The sequence below is a fragment of the Gouania willdenowi genome, chromosome 17 (assembly GCF_900634775.1).
Source record: "Gouania willdenowi chromosome 17, fGouWil2.1, whole genome shotgun sequence".
Classification (NCBI taxonomy): Eukaryota; Metazoa; Chordata; class Actinopteri; order Blenniiformes; family Gobiesocidae; genus Gouania; species Gouania willdenowi.
The window spans coordinates 4,493,193-4,512,969 of record NC_041060.1 but is presented as its reverse complement, the minus strand read 5'-3'; the positions used below and the strand labels follow the sequence as shown (position 1 = coordinate 4,512,969).

The 19,777-nt window shown below is 38.5% G+C and overlaps 1 protein-coding gene across 3 annotated transcripts in view; it reads left to right on the top strand.

Moving 5' to 3' along the window:
- Positions 1 to 2,555: 2,555 nt before the first annotated feature.
- Positions 2,556 to 19,777, top strand: part of LOC114479755 (TSC22 domain family protein 2-like) — a 31,792-nt gene continuing 14,570 nt past the window's right edge. For 2 of the 3 annotated variants that reach the window (XR_003676015.1, XM_028473597.1), the window contains exons 1-2: positions 2,556 to 4,645; positions 18,921 to 18,995. Coding sequence is in view for 2 of the 3 variants with exons in the window: in XM_028473597.1 (XP_028329398.1) it covers positions 3,108 to 4,645; positions 18,921 to 18,995 (1,613 nt within the window). In the remaining variant the exon portion in view is untranslated. The remainder of the gene's footprint in view (positions 4,646 to 18,920; positions 18,996 to 19,777) is intronic. The other variant, XM_028473598.1, reaches the window with a different exon arrangement.

Here is a 19,777-nt window from a genome sequence, read left to right as displayed (position 1 = left end):
AGCTGCATTGTATCAAAGTCATGTTGAAGTGATTGCTGAATATCGGTGATGTCAGACTTTAATTACTGTATCGTCTGCATACAGTTAAATATTACAATCTGTGCAGGTGAGAGGGAGATCATTGATGAAGATTGTGAACAAAAGAGGACCAAGTGAGGAACCCTGCGGCACACCTTTATCTATACCTTGAAAATCTGAAAAGCTACCTAAAGAAAACACATTGCTGGCGATGATGTAGATATATGAGTTGAACCAGAGAAGAGAGTATCTGTCAAGACCATGAAGTTTGTCTAGTAGGAGATAGTGATCAACCATGTCAAATGCCTTGGTAAGGTCAATAAATAAAGCACCAGTAAAAAGGTTTTTGTCAAAGCCAATGAAAATATCATTAGTGAATTTCAGTAAAGCAGAAGTTGTCGAGAAATATTTTCTAAATCCAGATTGTAGTGGTGATACCAAATTATTGTTGGATAAATGGTCAGAAAGTTGATTAAAAGCAATCTTCTCATAGACTTTGACAATGCAGTTAATGATTGAAATTGGTCTAAAGTTATGAATGTTGCTCGGGTCACCCTTTTTAAAATATGACATGTTTGGTGTAGTTGCAGAAAAAGGGTAAAAATAAACAAAAATGGGCTCAAATTGTTCAGAAAATATTTAGTTGTTATGGACTATTTATGTGCTTCAACAATGGGTTTATAATTCCAACAAACAACAAGCTTTAAAATTGCATTATTCAGTCAAAATAACAGAGTGGAAACTTTTATTAGAGCAGGGGCCACAAAAATGTCACCGTCTGGATTGGAGGGCCACATTATCAATATATTTAATATTCATGTCAGCATTGAAAACAATGACCGATCTGAGCATTAAAACATGAAAGAACAGAGGGTTTATTCACTTTTTTGGAGTCACTTTGTACATATCTTGGCTCATTTTGTATATTTTAATTAATTTTTGGGGTCATTTTGTATATTTCTTTTGCATGTTTTATGCAATTTTAAATTGACAAATTAGCAAATATCTTTAAATCATTGAATTTGATCCAATTAAAGTATTTCCACTCATTTAAGGGTTTTTTGTGTGTTTTGAGAGTCTTTTTTGTGTATTTTGTTTTTTCATTTGTGTGTACTTGGAGTCATTTTGGTGTTTTTTTTTTATTGTCTTTTTTGCTCATTTTGCATATTTTCATGTTTGATGTGTGTTTTTCTTGTCGTTTTGTGTATGTCTGTTGTCATTTTGTATTTATTTTTTGTATGTATTAATAAACAAATACATAAACTATCATTTCCATCCTGGACAAATAATTGTGAAAAACAAAATAATGAATAAACAAACAGTGGCGCACCTGAAAAGTCCAATTGCTACATTTTTCTTTCTAACTTTTGCTTATAATGATGGAACTCCTTGAATAGTAAACTTTATGGCCACTGGGGGCAGTGTTCTCCATCTTTGTGACTGTCATGTCAAAAGAGTAAAATTCACTAATGGAATATAAAAGATATTTTCAGATATAAAAATATTTTTCTTTCATTCCTGGTTTTCAAATACTCTGTATTGCTTACATTACAGATACATGAGATACACATACATATATTTAGATTTTCCGTTTATTTTAAGTAATTTTGTTTTAATTTTTAAACCTATTTTTAAATTTTACAAAATAAAAATGCATTACTCTTTACTCTTGTTTATCTCTATAATTTAAACCTTTTTCCCCCCAAACAAAATCTCATACAAATTGAAGCTGCTTTTGAAAGTATTTGAAATCAAACTATAAAATAAATGTAAAAAAAAAAAAAAAAAAAAAAAAAGATAATCCAGCACTTCTGCCTTTGAATTTCAACAATATTTCACTTCCACGACAATATTCAAGCAATAAATGCCAAATCTCACTCCCTGCAGGATCTCTACTTCACAATTTATTCATTTTGTGACCACTGTTTTTTGTAATTTAAGGCAATTTTGTGGGAATGTTTCTATTTTATGTCCACTCTCATGTGATATATGTATGTGAAAATAGCAAGCCCCTGCAAATATTCAGGAGTTTCAATGAATAGATGAATTTGGCTGGGCAAAATTTTATTTGATTTATTTTACAATTTTACCACAAACTAACAATTAATCTAATTAAAATACCGTATTATTATTTTTTAATATTATCATAATTCTACTGTAATGTGTGCACTTGTATTTAATTGTTATTTAATTAACAGTCTTTTACTTAAGTATGCACGTTTTCTTTCTTTCTTCTTTCTTTTCTTTGTTGAGTGTTTCCCCCTGAGATCAATAAAAGTAATTCTGATTCTGAAAATAACTGACACTGGGTTTGCCCTTGAATGTTGGTTAAAAACTGTCTAAATATTTTAATGTAAATGACCAGGAACCTTTTTTTAAGTTCACGTGTCCAAATATCACTGAAAAGTACATGCAGATTGATTTTTACCCTGATGTAACTTTGTAAAGTTACGTTTTCCGACAGTACGTGAAGGCAGCAGCAGGCAGGATTCTCTAACGTGTCTTACGTAAACATCCGTGCGCAACACTCGCTCGTACCCACGATGCAGCGCGCGCTCCAAACAACATTAGCCATCTTGTCAGTAGTGAGTGAGGGAGGACTACAGTCGCCCTACCGATTATCAGTCGTCTGAATCGTGTAAATATCGAACAAATCTTACGTTTCTGCCGCGGTTATCGGTGAAGTGAGCGGCGCTAATAAAGCTACGCAGCCGGGCTGAGACGGGACTGCGGGGCCCGCTTTGAGGACGATGTCTCACCTCCTGGTTCCAGCTTAGCGGGGAGTGTGAGGTGCTACAGCTAGCTGTGAGTGGAGGGCTCGGGCCCTCCTCAGTCTGGAGTAGCTCCTGCTGCGGGACTTACGCACTCCGACGGCGGGGACTGGAGCACCAGCGACCCGGGGCCGCTAGCAGGGCCGGTCCAGACCGAGCCAGGGTCCAGGATTGTAACCAGTGACATGACACGCAACAGGAGCCCGTAAGAGGACGAGGATGGCGCCGGTTCATCTGGATTACAGATAAAGGTTAGACTTTAAAACTAGTTTGGACTCTCCTTCTCGTTCCGTCCCCCGAACCAGCAGCTGTGTCAACATGTCCAAAATGCCGGCGAAGAAGAAGAGCTGCTTCCAGATCACCAGTGTGACCCAGGCCCAGGTGGCGGCCATCGGGGCCACGGACGATACGGAGAGCCTGGAGGACCCGGACGAGTCCCGGACCGAGGACGTGTCCTCGGAGATCTACGACGTGTCCCGGGCGGACTACGAGCCTGTGTGTGATGGCAGCTCCTCAGAGGAAGGCCTGAACAATGTGGGTGAATCTGAGGTCAGCGGTGCCAACGCGGCCGCGGACTTCAGGAAGGGGTCCGTTGGTCCTGCTCAGCAGCAGCAGAACTCCAGCATCTCAGCCAGTGTGTCCGTGAATGCATCACAACACCCCCCTCCTGCTGCAGCCCCCTCACCTGCCAGCTCCACCGTGAGCTGCACCTCCAGGTTCAGGGTCATCAAACTGGACCACGGGACCGGGGAGCCTTTCCGCAGGGGCCGCTGGACGTGCACCGAGTTCTACGAGAAGGACTCGGACAGGACGGTGGACAGCATCAGGCACCCCACCACAGCGCCCCCCCCAGAACCCGTGGCGGACCGAGACAGTGGGATTGGGCTCACAGGGGGGTCTGCAGCCACTTCGGTGACACACTCGGGTCAGGGTTTGGCCCCCATGGCAGACACGTCCGGATCGTTACCTCGCATGCATTCTGTGGAGTCTTTACCACCGCAGCAGGTCCACAATCAGAGCTACGGGGGTCGTCCGCAGGCTGCCGTGCACAGCTCATTTTCCAACATGAAACCCTCAGCTGGTCTGGCTCAAGGTCTCGCCGTGCTTGGACAGAACGGAGTTTCCCATGTACAGAAGTCCCCCAACATGCCTCCTGTGTCTTACTCCCAACAACAACAACAACAACAACAACAACAACAACAACCGCCCCCCCAGCAGCAGCAGGTGGTTCCTCTGGGCCACCACCTGAGCAGCCCGTCGTCCGGACTCATGCAGACTGAGTTTTACCAGCAGCCAAAGACTGGACTAGTGGCTCCTGGGCCAGCTCTCCCCCCATCAGGACCACCACCAGCGTCCGTCCTCCCTCCATCAGGGGCGTCGGTTCCAGTTGAAACCAGCGAGGCAGCCCAACCGGTGCCCCCCTCCCTGATCATGGGGATGGGGGACCCAGGAGGCTCCAATCTGATTGGTGGATTGGTCGGTCAGTTCGTCGCTGCCGGATTACGAAATGTGCCTGCTTTCTCTGTGAGCCCCAGTGTGCCCCCCACCACTGTGCCCATCACCGTGTCCAGTGCCTCCAGTGCGTCCGTGCCAATTGCCACAGCTCCCAGTTTGCCTCCATTCAGCACCAGGATGACCCCCCTGGGGGTCCAGAGCCTGCACATGGCTGGGTTTGGTCTGATGGACAGCAGTGGTGTGAAGAGGCTGGAGGGTCTCCATAGTTCCCAGTCTGCTGCTGGTTTCTCTGGTAAAGACGGGGTGAGGCCCCCCCTGATGTCTGAGAGCCTCCAGCTGACCACACCCACTGTCAACAGCCTGTTTGGAATCCACATACCTGTTGACGGGGAGGAAGACAGGTATGTTTCTGCTCCGCACGTAGCCACAGCAACACAGATCATGTTGTTTAGCATTAACATTAGCATCAATGTAGCCTGTGTGGGGCTGTGTGGGATTTCCCCCTCATTGGGAGGGAGGGGCTTGCTGATATTACTGAGGCACAGGAAGGAAATATGTTTGTTATTTCACTGTCAACATGCATCACTTCAGTGTATTATTTTAGTTTGGAGGTTATAATTTACATCTTTGATAAATGTTCTGAAACTTATCCAGCTGAGGTTTAATTATTACAACTGCGTAATAGGGTTACATTCAAATAAAAAATAAAAAATCTGGGCACTATAAGATTAAATGTTATGAGATTAAAGTTGTAATATTTAGTGATTAAAGTCATAATATTTGAAAATGAAGTTGTAATAAAGTCATAATTGTAATAGAATAAAGTCGTAATTTTATTATAATAAATTTGTAACATTGTGAGATTAAAGACATATTTTTATTAGATGAAAATCTTAATATTTCAAGATTAAAGATGGATATTTTGAGATTACAGTTCTAATTTTATGAGAATAAAGTTTTAATTTTATTAGATTAAATCTTAATTTCAAGTTTAGTCTTAATATTTTGAGAATAAAGTCATAATTGTATTAGATTAAAATAGTGATATTTCAATATTTAAGTCTGAATATTTTGATAATAGTCTCGACAACATCTTTAGAATAAAATTAAGTCATTTCCACAAAAAGATTAATTTGTAGCCATATGTTGATGTTTGGCGAAAATGTTACTTTTCCAGTTTTTTTTTCTTGCTTAACAGATGGCGTCACTTGGTCGCACACTGAGCCACTGTTTGTTCTTTATTTCTTCTTCTTTTTCTCATGTTTTGTGTGTAACACATCGATTGTAGCAGCTGACTATTAACAGCAGCACAGAGAGACTTTTATAGTTTTTATTATTCAGGGGGAAGTCATAGTTTTGCTGTCAAGATTATTTGTCGTGTGTGCGCGTGTGTGCGTGTGTGTGTGTGTGTGTGTGTGTGTGTGTGTGTACAGTACAGTTAGCTTAGTGATCTGTTAGCTTTGGAGCTCCTCATGTGAGGATATATAACCATTCTCAACCTTCTTTAATGAGTCACTTCCTGTTCCGGAAAACACTTTCTAATATAAACACGAGGCAGAGCGCCTGATCCTATTAGACATTGAACATTTATTGTTGTCAAATCCATTTGTTAAAAATGTGCACGGTTTATCTGCATGTTTACTTAAGTATCACCAATGCATAATGTTATATATTTTACTTTTTTTTTGTGTAAATCGGTTAATCATGAACACTCAACATTTCAGTTCCTTCTTAAACTAATCTTGTCCTTTTTTTTGTACATTCATGCGTGAGGGGAAACGACTCAGCAGCTAAAACGTTTGGAGTGGTTTTTTATTTAGCCACTTCCTCTCTGTGCCGCATCTTTAATCAAAAGATCTCAGTATGTTGTGCACTGGAGGGACGTTGTCTTTTTGTTGTTAATTAAATACGTTTTTATTTATTTAATTTGATATTTATTTACATTTAATATTTTTTTAAAATTCAAATATATATATTTTAAATAATGTAAATATAAAATAATATATTGTTTTTTATTCAGAAAATCATTGAATATTTGTTGAATTCATTTTTGTTTGAAACAATTATATAATAATGAAAAAATATTTTAAAATGTAATTTTTGAAAAATTTATTTGATTAAATTTGATCTAATTTTTGTAATTTACGTCCCTCTAATCGCTTGTTAATGAAGACAAATTTTGTGTAAATGTGTATATTTTGTGTTAATGGTCCTAAAATATGGAAATCATTCCATATCGATTCTCAAATAGGCTGAAACACAAGTAGTACACAAACAATACTGCCTGGTTTATTAAAATATCAGGTTTATCAATATAGATCTTAATTATTCACTGCTGAGAATAAACAGTACCTAAATCTAGGGATGCACCGACATGAAAATTTGAGGCCGAAGCTGAATAAAATATAAACGCTTGGCCGAATATCGAATGCGGTTGTTAAGTTTGTTTTTTTTTTTTTTTTTTTTTTTTTTAAATAGTGCATGAATAGCCTAGAATACATTTTTAAACATGTTTTTTTTTTTTTAAAGAAAGCAAATGTTTATTGAATATTATGACATTTTTTAAATATTCCAGTTGCCTTTGCTTTTCAAAAAAGCACAACAAAGTTTTTCATTTATATTAGCCTTTCAAATAAAACAAAACATGCATTCCAAAAAAAGGTAAAGTGCATTAAAGGGGAGGTATGATGAAAAAAAAATCACTTTATAATGGTTTTGCTACAGTGATATACATCCCTTTGGCCTCATTCAGAGGGCCATGAACCATCCGAACAGTACGTTATAAGTGCATAAAGAAAAATGCGTTTAACTAGACATGACGTATGTAGAACTGACGTACTGAGTCAGGTGCGCTATCAAGCTTTCAGCATAACACCGCATCTGGAATATCCAACTGATCTGATGTCACGTGAGTAAGCTCACCTCTGGCGTTAACAGCGGTGAACGACATATTCCTCACACAAGACATAGATAAAGAGACCTCCATAAACAACAGTACCTATTTATCTTTAACTTTGGGGCCTTTTCTCTGTGTGTGTTGCCATCGCAAATTTGCGAGTGGAGTGTGTTTGTTTACCTTCCACTTTTCTATAGCAGCGTACTTCCTACGGGCACTGCACTAGTCATTAACGATGATGATAATGCCATTTTCATTTCATTTCAGTGAATTCCACATTTTGTGTTCGTTTTCTGTCATCATGGAAAATCAGAGGCCCTAACTTTGTTCTCTCATTGTTTTATCCAAGTTTAAATAACTGTAATTTTAGATCACGCTTAATATTATATATGATCAATTCCATTTAGTAAATTCCCTGTTTTTTCGTTTTAGTTGTCGTGGAAAGTTTCCAACTTTAACATTTCTGAAATGTGATGATTTTTGTTTGTATTATTTTTAGATTGAAGTATTTATGCTTGAATATGATAATTATTCACATTTACTCCCAATTTCTGGTTAATTTGGAAAAAGGATTCACATGAAAAGTTTATATTTTAGAATATTCCAGAGCTTAAGTTCCTGTGGACGTTTACTGCATCTGTTTGGGTCTGTTTTCAGTAGTTTTGGGCCAGCTTTTATCCGTCTTTTCTTGTGAGATCAGCTTGTTTTTGGAGCGCTTTCACTGAGCCTGAGAGACGAGCTGCCTCACTGATAAGCTGAGCTCTATCAGACCCTGAGCAGTAGTCTTTCCACTGTGCCCCCCTAGTGCCGATAAGAGCCGTGAGGATGGGGTGTGTCAGCAGCAGAGTCTGTCACGTCACAACACGACCCGACCCTGCTGTTGCAACGCGGCTGAAATGAAATGCTGCCCGTCTTGTTTTAGGGTTAACCCTCATGTACCCAGCTGACAGGTGGTTGATATTTGTTTTATCTAATGGTAATGGTAAATGGACTTGATTTTATATAGCGCTTTATCACCACACTGAAGCAGTCTCAAAGCGCTTTACATATCAGCTCATTCACCCATTCACTCTCACATTCACACACCAGTGGGACAGGACTGCCATGCAAGGTGCTAGTCGACCACTGGGAGCAACTTAGGGTTTCAGTGTCTTGCCCAAGGACACTTCGACACACAGTCAGGTACTGGGAACCTCTCGATCAGAAGACGACCCACTACCACCTGAACCACGGTCGCCCTAGTGTTCTGTCACTGAAATGACGTTTACCATCTGAACTTACCTCACTGGTGTACAGATCAAGTGTTGAATGACATTCCTGTACTGCTCAGAAAAGGCAAACTCGCTCTATCTTTCCTCTGCAAGCATTTTAGTTATGCTCGACACCCCCAACCCTCCCGTTCCTGTTTAAGTTGTTCTTTGTTATTCAATCAAAATAAGATCGTTTCAATCAAAACAAGTTTACTTCAATCAAAAAACAAACCTTTTCAATCAAAAAACTTTATACCAAAAAACCTTACTTCAACAAAAAATATTTTCAATGAAAGTTTATTCAAGAAAAAACAATTTTCAACACTTTAATGAAAAATAAATATTCTCAAAGAAAAAGTGTTCAAATGCAATTATTTGGGTTTCAAATATATTTTTTTGCCTTTGAACACATAAAACATTATATATATATATATATATATATATATATGTATATATATATATATATGTATATATACACACGTCTGCCCATGCTGTCGAAGGTCAACACTAACACTTTTTAAGACAGCAATGCATGTTTTGTTATTGCAATGACATAAATGAATTACCTCCCTAAGGAAGGGTAAAAAACACTTTATTAAAGGGAAAGTTTAAAAAGAGAGGACAGTGTTATACGTAGGTGAGGGGGGAAGGGAAAAGGGCAGAGAGAGTCAGGGTAGGAACTCAAAAAAAAATTCATTTTTGATTATAAAGGTTTTTTGATGGTAGTGATTTTTTGAAACAATTTTTTTATTGAATAATAAAGAGACAAATCTACCTCCATAGTTGTTCTTCTACTAACAACTTCATCATGACTTTGCTAGGGCAGACTGTGTCCTTGGGCAGAGACACTTTACCCACTATTACCAGAGTGTCAACACAAAGGTATTGGTTGGGTGTGTGACATCTTGCCACGGTTTATTTAAACCGTCTTGGAAAGTTTAAAATGAATAGTTGTGACAGAAGTAAGTCGTCGTTTGAAGTTGCTCAACATTTTCAGAGTCTTCAGACCGAGGGACTCCCATTTTTTGTCATTACGGAAAACAGATGGAAATTGAAAAATATACGAAACGAAAAAAGCATTCTGAACTTTTTTATATTTTAATTTTTTACTTTTGAAACCCTGCCACAATATGACACAGAAATACCATTGCACATTTACACACTATTATTCCCTGAAAACAGCTAGCAAATAAATGAATATGTGAAATTCTGCTCATAATCTCCTTTTACATTATATTGATATTTAATCCTTATCACCTATATAAATGCATTACATTTGGTTTTTTTCCTTCTTTTTACGGTATTGAAACTGATACCATTGCTGGTCAACCAATGAAAATCTTGGTTGACCACGACAGCCAAAGTTGGCAGCCCTAGTTGGAAAGTTGAGGAATTTTCATCAATTGCTTAACATTAAGGATTTTTTTTTTTGATTTGTGCATGCATTTTTGTGGTCCGGCCCACTTGAGGTCCAACTGGGTCTTATGAACTAAAATGAGTTTGACACCCCTACTCTACATAATCACACGGTTGAGCGAGATTTCCTGCAAAACTTGAGGGTGATTCACCGAAATGGAAATAATAATAATACAACACAGACGAAACCTTCACTTCTAGGTTGTGGGAGCATGTCATACATTTCCATGGGATTTTTCATGTATAGCACGTAATCTTGCGTGATTTCAGTGTAACCTTCACAGCTTCCATAAGTCATGGCTGTGCAGATTGGTACAATTTCAGGAAGTTTAATGGCCAGTAAAGTAATCTAAATGGAGAAAGAGGATGAAGCGGAAACCAAACGGAACTGTAAAGTGACGCAGAAATTAGTAAAGTGTAACAGAAAATCATAGTCCGTACAGACCGTTTAGTTTCTTAGCTCGGAGGTACATATGCATTCTTTATATTGATTATTTTATTTCATTCACAATGAGGTCTGACTATAAATGAGAAATTGCAGACATTTTGTCAATTAAAGCGTTTTGGGTGGATTTGTTTCTGATTTGTTTTAAAAATAAGATTTTTAACTTTTGTATTTTTGGCTGGATTTGTCCATCTTGTCTCTGACTTTAAATCACTTATGGTACGTTCACACCAAATGCGTTTCGGACGTGAAAATCGTGCCTCACACGCGTAGTTGGACGCTTGTGCTAATTAAATACAGACGCTTGTCACCAGTGTCGAAGATGCTCGGGACGCGCGTCGAGGGGAGGGGCTACTCTGTTGCCGGTGGTGTTCATATAATGGATAATATTGTGGCGATCAGTTACGTTCATAATTCACCCAGTGACTGTGAAGTGGTGGGAACATTGTGTTGAGAAGGCGGTGTTTCCGGTCGGATGTATTTTGGTGTGACTCATTGTGTGCACTGTGATGTCAGAGGGCTATAGAGAAGTGTGGTTGAATGGAGAAAGGTTTGGAGTTCCTTGCTGAACACGCCCCCTCTGACTCCTATTCATAATATTGATATTTCTAATAACTCACAATGTAGAGAATTCATACTACCAGCTTTATCTCTGACAATATGTATGATATTTAAATAAAATTCAAAAAATAAATCAATATCGAATTGAATCGTGATTAATCGATTCGAAACCCTAAAATCTAATCGATTCAGGAAACAGGCCGTGATACTCAGCTCTAATATTCTAAATTCAAGACAGTTGATTTAACTCATTTCAAGGCAACACTTTATTGTCAGACCCAATAGGAAGCCTTTAACAATCTGCACTAATGGATTTTTCTGTGAACACTTAAAAGAAAACGAGGCAGATGATGACGTCTAGAGATGCTGAGGATCTGTTCACACTTAGAATGTGGTTTTCTCCTCCTGATGTTTCCCACATGTCTGATCACATTGTACAGTTGTGTTTAGTTATGTTTGGATATGATGCAATTACTTAAAATTTCTGCTTAATGTCAATAACTAATTCCCATGAGAAGTTTACATTTTTAAAATTGTCAAAATTCCGGAGCCTAAGTTCCTGTGGGAATTTGCCAGATATTTTGCAACCCTACTGAGATATCCACAACTAAATTATTTGGTAATTCACCCAATGAATCATGTTTTCACAGTTTTTAACTTTTACCCTGTGGGCTGGATTGGATGTTTAAAAGGGCCGGATTTGGCCCCGCACCTTGAGTTTGACACGTCCTACATCAGTGGTTCCCAATCTTTTTCGTCCCGTGTACCCCCTTTGCATTTTTGTCAAATCATTTGTAAACCCCTCTACATATCTTAAGTACCCTCTCCATAATTTGATATGCTTTATCATTTGTGGAACAGCGGACTCTCCTAAACCCCTAAATGTGTCTCGAACATTGGTTCCCTAAGGCTTAATCTACTAATTCCCGATTTTAATTACATTTTTGGCAAATCTTTCTGAGTACCACCTACTATGTGCTCCTGTACCCCTAGGGGTAAACGTACCCCTGTTTGGGAACCACTGTCCTACATAATATAATGGCATCCACCTTCTTCTACTAAGCTGGAGGAGTATCTACTGCCCCGATAAGTAAATAGTTCTGTTTTTATTACAGATTTTTGCAAAAATAAAAGCACTATTTCTAAATATTGACAAAGTATAATTGGGCTTTGAACATGTTTTCATTGAAGGTTGTTTTTGGCAGGATCCCACGAGACTTTGCTGCAGAAAGATGGACGCTCCAAACCTTCTTATAACACTCTGTTTTCTTCTGTTGTTAAACGTCTAATGTGGCAGTGATCATTTTAAAATATAATGCTTAGAAATGTCCCAGTCTCCTTCTCTGTTTGCACGTACCGCGTCATGTTTACTTGGACAGAAATGGTCGTGACCAGGTACCTCATGTTCTGTAATGTGTATTTGCAGAAAAAGTGTTTCCATGGAGCTTTTTTGACACATTAAAGTATCGAAACGTCTGAAAAACTGCCTCATGAAAGCGTGCGTTCATGCGTGTAAGGGAATGTGTAAAGTCTGTGTGCGTCATGTCAAAGAAGGCATGGATGATGGAAAGTGGTATGGAAATGCCTCTTAGGCAAATTTAGCATCAACAGATCACTCATAGATATGCTGCAGTGCATGATGGGAAGGCAGATAACACACACAGGGGGTTTTCCTCTCTCTCTCACCTCTGGTTTTACTGTTATCGACTCTTTCTCCACCTTCTGTTCATTTGATATTACTCTGCTCACCTCCAGCTTCCTCACTCAGGCCTCTGTTGTCGGATCATTTGACAGTTTGTGGCCACTTACTTGACGTGACAATAGAAGCTGTAATTTATTACCCTCAAACGGAATATTCACAGAAGCATCTGGGTTAGCAAGACGTGAGCACAAGACAAAGGTTTAATGACTTGGAATGCCAAGCATGCTTAAACCCCGGCCTCCTTTTGGCCTATTTAAAAAAAAAAAGAAAAGAAAACAAAAAGACTGATGTAGTGTTAGTTTGACTGACAGTCGATGTGTGTCTGTCGTCAGTCCCAGGTATGGCCGGAGAGCCTCCATTGTTCAGTCGAGCTGAAAGACGTCACTCACAGTCAAAGCTTTTTAATGGATATACTTTTCTTTGTGCTGTAGCAGATAAAACTCAGCACACCCACATTATGTGTGTTTTATCTTGGATTTGAGGCATAAAAAACTTACTTGAGCACCTAAAAATTACCTGAATAGTTCACAGTTTAATTAAAACAACCCCAGGAAGGAAACTGTCAATGTAAGGAAGTCTTTGTATTTCTCAGTCAAGTAGATGCATGTTTTTGTTCACAATTACCTTGAAGACAACTCCCATTTTGCTGCTGTTATTCATGCACCTAATATTCACTCTAGGGATCAGTCATGGGATGATTGCAAATAGACAAAAAAAATAATGACAGGGATGTCCCAATTCCTAATTATTGAATTATTCTTTTTAAAGTTATAAGTCGGGCCTCTGATTTTACGTTTTAATATTTCCCAAGTTCTGTTTCAGGCTTTATCCATTTCTGTCACATTACACTTTTATGTTTTTAGATACTTTACTGGATATCAAACTACCTAAAATCATACCAAACGTGCTAAATACGGTTAATAGTAGCTGCTTTTCCATTACCCTTGGAAATACGCACAATCTAAATAGCGCAATAAAAACAGTTAATGGAAACACCAGAATTTCGAAAAAACACTTGCTAAAAATATCGCTAAAAAGTTTTTACGCTTTCATGGGGCGGTTTCCATATTGGAATGTATCGCAAAGCTCAATGGAAACACTTTTTCCGCAATTACTTGACGTGACGTACTGGTCACATGACCACTTCTTTCCGAGAAAACATGGCATGGTACGTGTGGACGGAAGAAGAGACCCAGACATTTCTTTGTATTAGACCTAAAAAAAATTTAGTGCTACATTAGACGTGAAACAACAAAGGAACACTGAGTGTTCTAAGGAGGTTTGGCTCCAAAACAACCTTCAATGGAAACACCTTCAAAGAGACAGGATTATACTTTGTCGACATTTTAGAAATATCGCTTTTATTTTGTGAAAAACTGTAATGGAAACACAGCTAGTGTCAACTACTCTTACTACTTTAACATTTTATATGCTTCAGATGGTTTAATTTAATTGTTACACGGAAATAACGCAAGATTAGGTTAGCCACAATGCTAACCCTTAGCCACTAACTTAACAGTAAAAATCCCATAGAAATGTGTGATATGGTCCCAAAACATTATTTGCTAAACCTTTAGATAAAGCCAACCGGAGAATCACGCTCACGTTTTGCACGAACCGTAACACATTTTGTTTTATTTATCTGCTGCTAAAACTTTCCCCTTTGTTGGACTAATAAAGGTTATCTTTATCTTTTATCTCTAACACGTAGCGTAAGGGTTTTGAACCGGATTATGGGCAGAATTGGGCATATTTGTCAGTTTGTCACACTTTCTAGACTTTTAATCACTGGTTTCTGGTGGAAAAATAGTGTATAAATGTGCCATATATTGTCCCAAAACATTCATGTGAGGGATTTACTTGTTATGTTGGGGCCTGATTGTGAATTGAGATTAAAAAAAAAGTAATGACTCAGATTGATTATTGTGTTTCAGAACGTGAATTTCATTTTTTCCATTCATTTTTTTTGCTATCATGGAATCATAACCCCTATAAGACTATCTGCCAGGTATTTTGTGAATTATTTATCCATCTAGTACATTGAACTTGTGTATGGATCTGTGAATGACTCCATGTAATTTTAAAATTGGGCTAATACTCTTTCTATCATTTGGAAACGCCTACTTTAGATTGTAGTTTTGTCCTGACTAAACAATTCCAACCTTTGGCTAAAGTTCCATGTTAGAATTTGTAACTTGGTTTCTTTCTTTTTTTTTTCTTTTTTTCTTTTTCTCTTTCTTTCTTTCTTTCTTTCTTTCTTTTTCTCTTTCTTTCTTTCTTTCTTTTTCTTTCTCTTTCTTTCTGTCTGTCTGTCTGTCTTTCTTTGCTGAGTAGCACGTCAGAGTCGGTCACCAACAGTCATGTTCTTAAATTTTAAACACATTTACAGTAATTAGATAATGTGCTTGGCCTGGATTTGAACACTCATCTTCCTGTTGTGAGTAGATGTAGGTAATGAGTGATTCTCCATCACTGGATACTTAAATTTCAATGTAATTGCTCACAGAAGTTGGTTCCACAGCTGTTTTCAATTTAGCCTCTTAGTTAAAAAAAAAAGAAAAAAGAAAATAATTGTTGGACTTTGACGAGTCACAAGTCTTGACATGTCTTTAAGTGTCCTGCATACATTTTGCATTATAACCTAGGTAGGATAAAAAAGTAGAGCTTTATGTATTTAATTACCACATAGTTCCGGCTCTTTCCTGTACTCCATCTTCGTGGACCGGAGCCCAAAAACTGCTGAAAGAAATTCCCAACGGGGGCCAGAGAAATCTAAATAGTTTTGACCCAGTTTTGGTCCCCGGCCGGCACATATATGCATGTCGCTGAGAACCCGACTTCTTACGCGCACCAACAGAGAAAGCTTTCATCGCCCTCTCTTTAGCCTCTCACTCTCCATGTCTCCTCTCCGTCTGCTTCATTATATCCGTCTGCATCACCAGTGCTTTCTCGGTTTGTTCAGTATTTTTCTCCAACTATGAATGCATTGATGCCCACTGAAACATCAAGTGTGTATTGGGTCATTCCATGTCATTTCAACACATTTTCATGCAATGGTTTTTATATATATTTTTATGTTACTAGTGAAAAACTAATAAACAATAAATGATTATAAGACACAGAGGCAAGCTACAATGGCCTCATCTAAAGGATTTTCAATATTCAAGAGTGGTGAAATAACCCAAAGTTGGGGTCCAAAATAAAAATGAAGAAGTCACAAAGAAAATAGTTTCATATCCCAAGATAGAGTAACCTTAATTTATAGTATAAATTAAAACAGATCTGATTTTTCTTGCATTTCCACATGCAGTTAGGGGCATTTTTTTTTTAAGAATTCACTTGTCACCCAAGAACCAATGCATATATGTGACTAATCATAAGTGATGTGAACAGTCTATGTTCATAGCTCAAAGCTGATCAAATTACAGGGAGCTGAGGCATATGCTAAGTTGTTTACTGAAGGCCCAAACATGTTCCAGACCCAAACCTGACAAACTTTTTTCCAATTTTGAGGAGCTGACATGTCCACCAGATAGGATGTATAGCAGAATGCGAAAATCGACATATACCCCCCTCATTAAATTGTCCATATCTCAAAAAGTGAAGTACTATTCCCCTCTTTTACCACAAAAAAGTAACGGAGTGAAAAGACCTTCATCATTCAACCCCATGTTAAACAAAAACTAGGACCTAACAACCTTCCTCCCCATCAAATTCTATACATCCATCCGTAGAGTTTCCGATTTTCCGTTTCAATTGTACCCCAATTTTGTTTCAGGTTAGAGTTTACACATTTCTATTTTGTTTCAGTTTCGTCATATTTCTCTAATAAAACCTAATTACTTTAGATTAAACTTCCTGAATTTGTGCCAAAAATGCTTAATACGTTTAATGGAGTTAACAATTGCCATTATTTTTTATATTTCTTTGTTGTAGAAGTGCGCCAAATGCACGCGCTGATAGATTGCGATATTTTCCAATTTTGATATTTAACATCCGGTTATTAGAGTTGCTAGACATAACATAGCGCCACTCATTTTATAGGAAAATATGGTGTAAATGTGTGAACATGTCGGTAAGGGTTTAGTCTGTCATATACTGTAGATATTTTCACTTCAGAGGTTGAAGTCCATCATAATAAGTCAGACTTTTCACAATAATTGACTTTTTCCGTCTCCCTGACCACATGTTTACGAAGAGAAATTGCTTGTAAATGTGCAATATTTTCTTCAAATGTGCACGTGAGATCGTAATTTCTGCTCAACTTTGCTTTTAAAATGGTATTGACATTTCAGGAAGTGAATTCCATATTTTCCGTGCCTAATAATTCTCTAAAAATGCTACAATTATTGTTTTTCTTCCATTGAAAAAACAGTCAGACCTGATGCCATGTCAACACCTCTCTCACACATTCTCTTGTGCCCCTGATGTTCTTAATAAGACGAAGCGATGTGTAAATATAAAGCTGTAGATACTTAGCGTTACCCTCACTGAGCCGCTCATGTTTACTCAATTCCTGACGGGATTTGAGTCTGAAACTGCAAGTGAAGCTAATTGTAATTCCATTATTTTATTCTTGCAGAACAGGCTTCACACACACACACACACACACACGCGCGCGCACAGCTCATGTTTCCCAGCGTTTGTTTTTAACCACATCCTCTAGTGTTTTACCTTTGGCTGTAGCAGGTAGGCCTAATAGGGTGCAATCAGGTGAGAGATTTACTGGCACTGCTTATTAGTTACTGTTGAAATGTTAAAGCTGGTTTTTTTATTCAGATAAAGATTGAAGATAGATAACCTTTATTAGTTCCACAAGGAGAAATGTGCACAGTTTCAGCAGCAGCCTTATAGTGTTGGCCTTGTAGAGCAATACTTTAAAAATAATGAGATGTAAAAGGTTAAGTAAGTAAACACTCTCTCATTGATATTGCCAGAAAAGTTTGGCGCATTGCATTGTGGGATATGGTCTTGTTGTTTTTCCTTCATTGTTACTGCGATTTCTTGTTTCTTCTCCAGAGAAGCGGGACAGTGATTGGCTAGACTAGACTCAAATCAATACAAATCATATCAAATGCATTCTTCCATGTAATCCTGTTCACAATATCAGCATTATAGTTGACAGTACTTTTCACATGTCAGAATAGGAGCATGTGGAAGACCAAGTCTTATTATACATGACCCTTTTTGTTAAACAAAAGAATGACCAAGTGGATGTCATTGGTCGCCGATCGATTCTGCAAGATTTATTTATTTTTTGGTTGGTGTATCCATCCCTAAGGCCACTCTAGTTATGTCACATGTCACTCTTTCTTTTTTTGTTCTTTTTGTTTTTCTAATTTACTCTCTTTTCAGCACCCTCCCTCCTACGTTTGTTCTGGATTTTTCTCACATGCGCCCTGAGTTAGTGGAGATGATCACCAAATCCAGCATGTTTTTCAGTCTTTGGAAAAACCCTGGAGGTCATGCTCGGGCAAGATGTGACATCAAGCGGCAAAAATGTCATGAAAAGGATATTTTATTCTGCGGCCTCACCATTCACTCTTTGGCAAAGTCTGACCAGGCAGATTGATAGTTGTACTGGTAAGAAGCTCCATGGGAGAGCTTTAGGACAATAGAAGTGTGTATTGGATACATCTGGACCCCTCACTCTATGTAGTTTATTGGTAAAGATATTGACCAAGTGCTTTACAAAGAAGGCCTTTCATAAATGGATATTGATGTACAAAGAGAACCATTGAGAACCGAGTGTTTGCGACTTGAAAATGGGACCTGTCTGGTTTTTGCCTGATTGGTGAAGAAATTGCCAAACACTGAAGTCATCTCATGCTGTTGATTTGAGCCAGTAGTTTCATGCAGAGGTCGGTGCCTTGCCACACGCGTGCTTGAGCGCCGCCCGCTCACCTCGTATTGCTGAGCAGAGCCATAGGAGGAAGTTTTCAAAGTGTTTAGTCATGAGGTAATGTGACCAAGGGAGGCCGTGCCAGAGATTTCTAGGAAAAGAACCTTGGCTGCTATATTCTTCACACATGCTGTAAATCAACCCCTCGTGCCTTTGTGTGTGTGTGTGCGTGGGTGTGTATGTGTGTGTGTAGTTTTGAAAAGTAAAACCTGGCAGTAGTATGTTTTTGTGAGCCTGTGCCTTCGTGGGGGTTTCCTTTTCTCCTTTCCAACATTAAACTTGGCACAGAACATCCTGTACTTGGAGAAAATCTCAGACAAAAAAGAGGTAAAGCAACAGATGTAACTCCTGTTGGGTGTTTCCCAAACGGTGTGTAAGTACGGAGTTTTTGTCAGCAGCAAAAAAAAACCCATTTCTAGGAATCAACGGTTGAGTCTATTTGCAATGTTTCAGCTCTTCTCTGTCTGTTTCTTTTCTCCTCCTCCCTGAATGTGGTGGATGCAGGAACCCATCCAAGGCCTTCTACCAGGCCTTCCAGTCTGACAGCAGACTAAGAGACACAAGGGCCCACTGTGATAGGTACGGTGCAGCAGCTACGGCCTGGCCTGGCCTGCTGGAGTGTGTGTTTGTGTGTGTGCAGCGAGCTTTGCTTTTATCCATGTGCATGGATTGAGTTTGGAAACAAAACCTTGGCAGTCGGCATGAGATTGGGCAACATCTCTGCCACTTCACAAATCTCTTTCTGAGAGACTTTGACACCGTTGTGATTTCTCATGAAGCTTTCCTCATAATATCTCCTGAAAGCTCAGCGTTGCTTATGCGTTTGCTATTGAAATAATCCCCGTACTGCTGAGTGTGCATGTGTTCTGTAACATAAGGAGTAAAATAACCTGTGAGACGTTGCACTCTGGCTATGATTCATGGTCCATGATTCATGAAGAATCAGATAATACTGGAGGGTGTGGAGCGTGAAATAATGTCTTTAACGATGGAAAGAAACTAGACTAATGTCATTGAGAAATATAAGGAAAAACAAGCATGTGAACCCATTTCAGAGAGACAGGAAATAAAACTGTTAAATAAATGTTTAATTCACACATCATGACCAGCTATTGGGGAACCACACTTTGCTATTAGCTGTTTTTACATTTGTTAAAATTTGAATCAAAATGTCTTTTGATTCATTTGTTTACATTAACAAATATTAGGGACTCTGATTTTCTGTTTCAAAATTTCCCAAATTTTGTTTTAGTCGACTAGTTTCTGCATCGGTTTTCTCTTTCGTTTCTGTTTCATCATCTTTCTCTTTTCAGATGACTTTATTGACTATTAAACTTCCTCATATTTGACCAAACATACTA